The 10,098-nt window shown below is 43.6% G+C and overlaps 1 protein-coding gene across 1 annotated transcript in view; it reads right to left on the reverse strand.

Annotated features, from left to right (window-relative positions):
- Positions 1-10,098, reverse strand: part of PLEKHG1 (pleckstrin homology and RhoGEF domain containing G1) — a 91,460-nt gene that overhangs the window by 27,563 nt on the left and 53,799 nt on the right. The window contains exons 4-6 of the mRNA XM_007458748.1: positions 8,809-8,855; positions 4,730-4,880; positions 1,421-1,552 (exon numbers count right to left, since the gene is read on the reverse strand). Coding sequence (XP_007458810.1) covers positions 1,421-1,552; positions 4,730-4,880; positions 8,809-8,855 — 330 coding nt within the window. The remainder of the gene's footprint in view (positions 1-1,420; positions 1,553-4,729; positions 4,881-8,808; positions 8,856-10,098) is intronic.

Raw genomic sequence — 10,098 nt, forward strand, 5'->3', positions numbered from 1 at the left:
TTTTTTTTTTTTTTTTTTTTTTTTGGCTGCATTGGGTCTTCACTGCTGTGCACAGGCTTTCTCTAGTTGCGGCGAGCGGGCTTCATTGCGGTGCGCGGGCTTCTCATTGTGGTGGCTTCTCTTGTTGCGGAACATGGGCTCTAGGCGCGCGGGCTTCAGTAGTTGTGGCACACGGGCTTAGCTGCTCCACGGCATGTGGGATCTTCCCAGACCAGGGCTCGAACCCGTGTCCCCCTGCATAGGCAGGTGGATTCCTAACCACTGTACCACCACGGAAGTCCCGAAACCTTGAGTTTTGTTCAGAGGTATGGCCTGAAGAGCGTAGCTCTTTTCCCTCCTGAGTCAGATGTATGTGCTCTGCATAGCATGGAGTCACCCTGAGCTTTGCTTTTACTCCAGGGGCAACAAGGAGCTTAGGACTAGCCTCTGGGCCCACGTGACCTTTTGTTTTTAAATAATGCATCTTTTGAGATGCCCAGGACATGACTGCTGACTTAGCATCTATCCAAAGTTCCCAGGAATTTAGGGCTCAAAATGTTGACGATGGAAGGGATCTTAGTAAACGTGTCTTATTTTAAAAGTGAGGAACCTAAACTGCAGTGGTGAGTCACCTCCACAGTGAAACTGCCAAAAGGACCTGGTTCCAGACTTAGCTCTCCTTCCTCTGAGTCCCCTGTCCCATCACCACTTGTTTGCCACCTCATGATTCTGCATGAACTAGTGAGAGAGGAACAGAGGCTTAAAATCCCTTTAAACAGTTTGGAGGGCTTCCCTGGTGGCGCAGTTGTTAAGAATCCGCCTACCAATGCAGGGGACATGGGTTCGAGCCCTGGTCCAGGAGGGTCCCACGTGCTGCAGAGCAACTAAGCCCGTGTGCCTCAACTACTGAGCCTGAGCTCTACAGCCCGTGAGCCACAACTACTGAAGCCCGCGTGCCTAGAGCGCGTGCTCCGCAACGAGAAGCCACCACAATGAGAAGCCTGCGCACCGCAACGAAGAGTAGCCCCTGCCCTCCGCAACTAGAGAAAGCCAGCGCCCGGCAACGAAGACCCAACACAGCCCCAAATAAATAAATTTATAAAAACAAAAACCAAAAAGCAGTTTGGAAAGAGTTGCTTTCAGCAAGAATTGCTTATTGGTAATTAATATAAAATAAGGCCTTGGGAGACTCAGATTTTTAATTTGGGTCACGGAAGGGGCTACGAGCAAACTATTAGTTTGAACGTTACAATGTACCTTTCTCTTTAATAACCAGTAAACAATGATCAGTATTATCGATGCCCTGATCTTTCCTCAAGGAGATCTATGATGAAGGCCATGAATGACGTGCAACACTGAACAGCCTTAATATCTGATTTGGGAAATGATAACAAGTCATAGGGCCGCAGCCCCACCAGGTACTGCCACCCTGAGGCCTCACCTGTAACCGGATGGCGTGTTCATGCTTCCGCTTCATGTCGTTGATGTGCCAGGCTACTCGCTGCATCGTGTCTATAGCATCAAGCACCACATCATAGCCTTCTGTGTCCTTGTCAAGGTGATTTTCTATTTCCTTTAAAAAAACCCCAAAACACCCAACCCTAGTTATTTTCAAAATTTTTTTCTTATATACTAAATGAAACAAAAGGCACTTCTGTGATTAGTTTCTCATTTTTTTTTTTTGCTTATTTACACACTATCATCTTTCCTTAAGATTCTGAGATAACTACCAGAAATACCTACAATAAAATGGTAAGATACGAATAAGAATGGAGCTAGGAAAAATAGAAGTCAATGAGAATTGCACAAGGAGGAATTTGACAAGGAGGATGAAACAAAACAAGTATACAGGCCATTAAGTCTCACAGAGATATTAGAGTGATTATAATAGATAAGAGAGTTGACATTATGGCTGGAGATTTCTGAACTTCCTGGTGGCCAGTGTAGCACAGTTCTCAGTAATATGCTTCTCACTCTTACTACATAGGAAACAATTTTTTTTTTTTCTCCCAGAGGAGTCTAAACTAACACACAGGGCTTAATATGTAATGGCCTCAAAACAAAGCAAAACAAAAAACAATGAATATTATATTAAAAAAAATACCTATACAGCAAGACATTTTCATGTAGACAAGGCTTTAAAGCCTTTAAAGCCTTTCACTAGTTCATGAAATTCACTAAACATAATCCTTCAGAGTGCTGAGAGATATCTCATGGTTCAAGTATTCACTCTCTGATGGTCAGAAGAATATAACACCAGCACTTACCTGAGCCCTGGAGTTCCACAATCCCAGGGAGATGAGAAGGGGACACGATTATAATCTAATTCTTTTAAGTACATAAGACACATGTCCCTAGACTCCTATGAACTATTGCATAGTTCCTTTAGTCCTTTATGTTCTCAACAGTGCCCACCAGAGAGCTGGGTGGTAAATAAATGCTTATTTAATTGAAGCTGTATCGTCTTCAAAGAGCAACAATAAGTTTTAAGTATCTAAATTCCAATGTAAGTATCTAAAAGAGTGAGAAGATATTAGAGTCAATTAGACTGTTCCTATGACACTTATGCAGAGATGTTAAGTCCAAGGGTGGAGGTTGAATCTAATGGTATAAATTATGAAGATTAGTTCCCTTGTTTTTTAGTCACACTTTGTTTACTTTTACTGAATCCTCAAATTTTCCATCCAGCTAGAAACTGGAAAGGAATTTACATTTTCTTTCTGCACTCAGACTCAGCTGTTAGAAAGGTCCTATGAAACTGTATCACTAAACTAACAACTCCCAGGTAAGTTCAAGATCGAGAGAAAACTTAAAAAAATAATCACTTCTTCTTTTAGTCTGAGAGGCAATCCTGTTCACCAATAGACAGACTCAGAAGTACAGAGTGTATTTCTGTGGGGATTTTCACGGGTGGCTACAGAACTTTGAAGTGATGTGCATGATACAGAAGGAACACTCTAAACCAACTATAAAAGCAAAAATACTCCAGGCAATTAGTTTTAAATTAATCTAACCACTGTTCTTCCCTTTTATCTTCACTACCAGCTGTTATGAGCCGAATGTTTGTGCCCTCCACAAATTCATATGTTGAAATCCTAACCTCTATTGCGCTGGTATAAGGAGGTAGGGCCTTTGGAGCTGGTTAGGCCATGAGGGTGGAGCCCTCGTGAATGGTGTTAGTGCCCTCATAAAAGACAGCCCAGAGAGCAGTCTTGCCTCTTCCCACCATGCGAGGAAATAGGAGAAGAAGGCAGTGTGCAACCCAGAACTCAACCATGCTGGCCCCCTGATCTTGGACTTCAGCCTCCAGAACTGTGAGAAATAAATGTTTGTTGTCTAAGCCACCCAGTCTATGGTATTTTGTTATAGCAGTGTGAACTAAGATACCAGCTTTTAATTTAGAGGGTAAGGGCTGTTCTTCCTAGCAGTTAAATTTTTGTAAGACTCTTGACTTGTTATATCTGACATGCTTATGTAACGGAGGTCCAAGACTTTTCTTTTGATTGACTTACTGTCTAGAAAGCCATAGAGATTACTGGGACATACTAGTTTTAAATGCCATATTAGCAGAGTCCAGCACAGATCTACCCTGGGAAAGCTATTATTTTTTAAAAAATTATTTGGACACTGATTTAGTAAATTAATCCCACTAAATTTAGAGGTCATTAAAACCAATCGAACAGTTAAAGTAATATCCCTGATGTGGCTTCACAGGATGCAAGATTCTCCCAAGGTGAGCCAGGCAGGCAAAAAGACAAAGCTGAGAAGTTTCTGGTAAAGTTGGACCATAAAGAGTTCTTAAAATTTTAAATGCATATGAACTGAGCAATCTTGGAATGCCTATCCAAGTTAGAAACCTGGAATCATTTAAAAAGTGATACATGTAAATTGCAGGCATGTTGATATACATAGGAGCTCTGGATTTAAATCTTTTTTAAAAAAAGATTTTTAATGCAGTATTAAAAATAATAAAATAAAAATAATAGCTCATTTTTATTGACCGCCTGTGAGGCACCATGAACGTGGGAAAGGTACAGGACTTGAACCCGGGCAGTCTTGCCCCAGAGCCCTGCTCCCAACCTCTCTGCTATCCTATTTTTCTCAAGTTGCAAAGGCAATCAATCCTACTTATAGAATGAAATTACTTTCAAGAACACTATTTCCCATTTTTATCAGCTTCCTTAGAAGATAAGAAATGAGAATGTAGGAGAGCCATGGCTACTTTTGTTTCTAAGGTCTCCTTGAACTTTGTACAAATAATGGGAAATGATATAAAGAAAACAGACCCCGAAGTGATGGGAAGCCCGGCTCGAAGATCATTCATCACGCTGCTCATCTGTCTTCTCCCCTTTCAGCCCCTTCTCGTTGCCCCTACACAAGCCAATCTATGACAAACAGCTCTCCCTCCCAACTGCCTACTGAATCCGGGCTCATGGAAATAAAATAAAACCTAACAAAAAGATCTGTTGTTCATGAATGATAGCTCCCTGCCTGAAACTGTCACTCCTAAGCCCTATCACCATCAGAGCCAAAATGAATCTTTTTACTTGGCTGTTGTCAATGAGGTTGCAGGCCTAGAATATAAATATCTCTAATTCCTCAAAGCAGATTAGTCAGTTGTAAAGTATGAGTGTGGAAAATGTTTCCATATGTCCACAGCTTTTTCTGATTTTTTTTTCTCCTAAACTTAACATATACACACAAAATCCCCATCCCCTAGAAAGTCCTTCAAGCGCAGGCAGAAACTTACATGCAAAAGGAGATGATACTTGAGAATCCGCTGAACTGGTTTCAAGAGATAGGACCCCAGAGGCAGTGAGTGTTTCAAAGTTTCCTGACGTTCCCTGAAGAATTTGGCCAGCATCTTGTTCCTCATGCACTCTGTTAGCACAGCCACAGATCTGCAAGAAGAAGAAATATTTTAAAATCTAAATTGTAACGCTTAACACGAGTATTCAAGTTTTAAATGCTGGAGTGTGTTGATACCTTAAAACAGGTAAGAGCTAGAGAAGCTAGAATGCTTCTGGGCAGGTTAAGAAAAGGTGTCCCTCTGGGTGGGTGAGTTAGAAAAAGACACTATAAGAAGGTAGTAAAACGTGGACACGTGGCATCTATGCAGTAAGCTCCTTCCTCCAGGTAGATGCTGCCCCTGCCAGGACACAGGGCTTTGCAAAGGGGATTTAAATTGGACATTGGCCCCTAATTATGCCCCATCTTGGCATCTTTGCGCAGTGCTCAAATACACATCTGTATTCAGTTTTCAAGTTAGATTGCAAGGAGTGGGCACCTTTGTACTAAACAAAAGGAGTGTCTTCTTCCCGGTAGATCCAGCCCCGTGCCAGACGTTTGCCATCCCCTCTGCCGGTTGCCTTTAAATAAATGCACAAAGTGCGTGACATTATGTGCAGGTCTTTGGAGACCTCATCCCCCGAGGAACTTTCCTTTGAGAATCTCTGAACAGATCCTTCTTTCCACCACCAAGTGTCTCTCCTCATTCTAAATTCAGCTTTTGAAACAGTTGGATAACCTTGGTCCTTAAGGAGCGTGCCTTACAGAGCATATTAGAAAACTAGGTCGGAATTCTTCCTCCACCTCAGCTCCCCTAGGGGCAATAAGTACGGCCCCCAAACATCCTAGAGGGATGGTTGAAACAATGCTCATATCTTATACATAAAGCAAGCTGGTGGGCTTGTATAGTTGCACATACACATGTAAATTAAAATCTTATGGTCTCATAACTTAGAAGGAAGCAGGTGGAAGTAATTTCAGCCCCTTTCTCCCCAACTCAGTAATATGTTTTCAGAATTAATTTAGAAAAACAGAGCCAAACAACGAAATAAAACTCCTTGGAAGGAGGTGACATGGATGGAGGTCTCCTAATTAAGCTATCAGAATCCCTTTCGTGCCTGATTGCTTGGAGAAATATCTCTGTTCAAATGGTTTTATTTTTCCCTTAAGATTTCAAAACTATTCTTCATCATGTAACCTAGGGACTTTTCTAAGGTTCTTTAGAGTCAGAATCAGCTGCCCACTGGCCTTCTAACCATCTAAAGTTTTGAGTTCTTGCCCAAGGGTAAGACACCTGCAAGAAATCCTGAGCGCACTGAACTCCGGATTCAGGCCACGGGGAGACATCCGAGAACAATGACCTGAGCGGGTCTGTGCTCCTCCCTGGGGACAAGAGGGAGGGCTTGTGCCTCTTCCCAGCAAAGTCACTGGGGCATGACTGGTATGAAGAAAGACATCTGTCAAGGTGTGCAGGCGACATTTAATATCACCAGCCTGGATCCGAAGGGGAAAGACACGTTGTCAGATGGGCTGAAACACCTGGCGCTCATGGCTTGTGAAGACGGGGGCGGGAAATCTCAGGCCTCACAGAGCAAACTGATGGGAGGCAAGGGGACAGCAAGAAATCTTTTTCTATGACGATGAAAACCACACAACTGGGCAAGAACCGGATGTGCCCGCTTCACTGAGAGGGCCTGGGGAGCAGTTCCCTGCTAACACGTTTCTTTCCTCCTTCAAAGTCAGACCCAAGGTAAAAAACACTTCCTCCTGGAAACTGTCCTGATTTCTCCTCGCTGGGACTTACTCCTCCTTTATCTCATGCATCTTCAGCTTCCATTACATATAACTGAGTTGGTACTACACTGACTTGTATTCATTGATTTGATCTTTCCTAACGGCTGTTCCACTATTGCATTTGGTTCAGTTCCGACTCTCAAAACAACATAAACTGCTAGAAGGCAAGGGATATTCGTTCCTACTTCCTGCCAGTGTACACCAAGCTTGGACTTGTGCCCTACGCAGGACAGAAATGTCTCAGAAATGTCCTGCACAAATGACTGTGCCTATCCCCTGACCCGGAAGCAGTGTAGTTTATAAAAGCTGCCTTCATTCTGTGCCCTCTGTTCTTATTACTGTCAGAAAATTCTTCTTAACATAAACTTCCAAAATTGCACATTCAGAAGATATTTCTTCAAATGACATGTTTATAATGAAATTTACACAGACATAATCCTCCAAACAAGCCCCTCTAGCATCTTAGATCCTGATAATTGGGTCCAGAATTTTGTTGATTCTTCAGAGTTGGAATGTTTTTTCCTTTCCCACAGGAGGAAGTGTTGTGGAGAAGTTGAGGGCTGATTCTTTGATTTCTCTGCATTAAGGTGTGGTGCAACGCTGGCTTTTAGCGTAAGGACCATAGCTTTAGTTGGAGCATCCTACAATTTCCTGATATCTTCAGGAGAGAGGTGGAAACAACATTGCTTAAGTGAAACTGTGTAAACTGTGGGTAGGTCTACAGATAAGGATATGAGTAAATGTACTAATCTGCACGTGGGGTGTTGTTTTGTTTTGTTTTTAGGGAAACCTGAGAAAAGCATGCTTGACCCCCAACCAAATAAATCACCATAGCATGATATCCTGACCAATATTTACAGGAGGAGATGAAAGTCCTCCAGTGGAAAGTATTTTGCCATCAGTAAGCCTGAGCCTCTGGCTTCATGTCTTTTAATCCACACTGGCTTTCCAGGGCCGCCCCGAAGCAATCCACCCGGCCTTTCCAGGGCCGCCCCGAAGCACGAATGACCCGCTTGTTCTTCCTGAACACAGTGACGCAAGGGGCTCAGTCTACTGGCTTCTCTTCTAGGTGGACCCCACCACCCACTTTATCCTTAGGGACATGCCTCTACCAAGACTGGCTACAGAGTAGATAAAATCCCCCGAGCTCTCTTCCCGGTCCATCCCTAACGTAACAACTCAAGTCCTGCTAGTCATGTGGGCAAACAGACAGTAGAAAGGTACAGGGTGAGGGGAATCACAAAGCTTCAGAAACTTTACACGGATGTAGTAGCATGAGGTTTGAGGCTGGACCAACTTTGGTTCAAATCCCAGCCAGATTTGGTCACTTATCAGCTATGTGACGCTTGTAAAATCAATAAACCTGTTGGAGGCTCAATGATTTCATCCATGCAGTGGGGATGGGGCAGGGATGATGACGAGGTAGCAATTGCTGAGGACCTATCAGGGGCCAGGCACTGTGCTGTCAGCGTGTTCTCTGTTTTCTGCTTTTCTTTAATCCCTCAATATCTCTAGATTCCTGGGAAAACTAAATTCAACCACATTTTGTATTTACAGGATTGAGTGCAGTACCTAGAAATCAGTAAGTGCTCAATAAATGTCTTTTGCAGAAAAAAAGACTTTCCTACAGTGTGAGCTGTGGTCTTAGGCCTGACTCCCTTACTGAAATGGTCGCTATATTGGCCAGAGGCTGCTCCCTAAACGGTCCTCTTGCCAACACCCCCAGTGTGAGCAAAACGGAAGCAATGATCCAGGTGGGATGATGAGTCCTCTTTTCTCACATAAGCTTATCATGTTCTTTCCTTTCTCTGAACTCCATAAAACTTAAGTAGTTCCTAAAATTTATATGGCAAAAATATAGCATATTTTATCCCCAGCTAGATTATATAAACTCACTAGCAGTGCATCCCATATTCTTTAAAACATGGCACATATACAAAAGGGTTAATAGATAAGACTTCTAGCCAAACACAATTGGTTTACTTAGTTTTCCACTGAGGGAAACCTAACAATCTTTTTGGTCTCCTTTAAGGTCTTTCACAATTTTTCCCTGTGCTGGCTCTGCTAGGGAGTCCCTAAGCCTGAATGGATCAATATCTGGGTACCCTGTGGTCTGTTCTCAGCATGTCTGCAGTTTTCCCACAGTACTCAGCGCAGCGCCAGGCACATGACGCCAACCGACCACTTACACTGCACGGACTCACTTAAAACAAAATGAAGATATTGCTGCGCATTCACAAGACGTACCTCGGATAGTTAGTGCAATACTGGGTGTAAATGTGGAACTCTTCACTCTGCAAGGAAACAAAAATTTTATGGGCAAAAAAAGCAGAGACAACAACAATCAATTACAAAGAAAAGATATATCATTCATACCTTTAAATTTGTTCCTGTAACCACACTGGCCTGTCTCCTGAGCCCCTGTGGCAATCATCCATGCCTTTATTTTATTTTATTTTATTTTTTTGCGGTACGCGGGCCTCTCACTGCTGTGGCCTCTCCCATTGCGGAGCACGGCTCCGGATGCGCAGGCTCAGCGGCCATGGCTCACGGGCCCAGCCGCTCCGCGGCATGTGGGATCCTCCCAGACCGGGGCACGAACCCGCGTCCCCTGCATCGGCAGGCGGACTCTCAACCACTGCGCCACCAGGGAAGCCCTCATCCATGCCTTTTTATCTACCTTGGGTTATACCTAGAATCCACGTGCACTCGAACTCATCTGAGTTCATTAAACACTTACTGAGCATCCGCTGTGTTAGCTGAATCTGAGGGCAAATAGGAAGAGGAAGACAGTAGGGTTTCTGCCCCCAGATGCTCATGGTCCTCTGGGGGATTTGCAGTGTGAGAGAGAAATATAGGTAGAAAATTTAAATATCACATGGTCAGAACATGTTGGAGGCATGTGCAGGGCACAAGAAAGCCGCTGCACACTTTCAAAGCCCTGTGTGTGCAGTTCTCTCTGCTCACTGTCTTTCCCACCTTTTTCATCGGATAGCTACCAGGCGCCACTTGACATTGAACTGAGGCTTTATTTCCTCTAAGGGGACTTCCTGAGTCCTTGGGCCAAGCCCACTGGTCCTACTTGGGACCTCACAACACCCAATACCAGCCCATCTTGCAGCATTTGCCGAACGATAATGACATTTTCTGTATGTCTGTCTGTCTCCCACTCTACACTGTGTTCCTGCAACAGGGGCCCCTACTGTGTTCATCTGGCACATAATGTCTGTTGAACTATTGAATCCCCATCTCTCCTATGAAGCTGAAAATTTTTTCAGAGCAGGATACAAGTCTACTCACCTGTATGCGTCCAGCGTGGCAGCAATGCCTCAAATGCTTAAATATTTGGCTAACTAATGGGGGCTTCTTGCCTTTTGCTATGATCATATTCCAGGTTCCCTCATCAACAAATTCTAGAAATAATATCATTTCACTTATACCAAAAAAAAAAAAAAAGGTCATGAAGAACCTAGGGGCAGGACAGGAATAAAGACACAGACATAGAGAATGGACTTGAGGACACGGGGAGGGGAAAGA

Source organism: Lipotes vexillifer, unplaced genomic scaffold (genome assembly GCF_000442215.2).
Source record: "Lipotes vexillifer unplaced genomic scaffold, Lipotes_vexillifer_v1.1 scaffold639, whole genome shotgun sequence".
In the NCBI taxonomy this organism is placed as follows: Eukaryota; Metazoa; Chordata; class Mammalia; order Artiodactyla; family Lipotidae; genus Lipotes; species Lipotes vexillifer.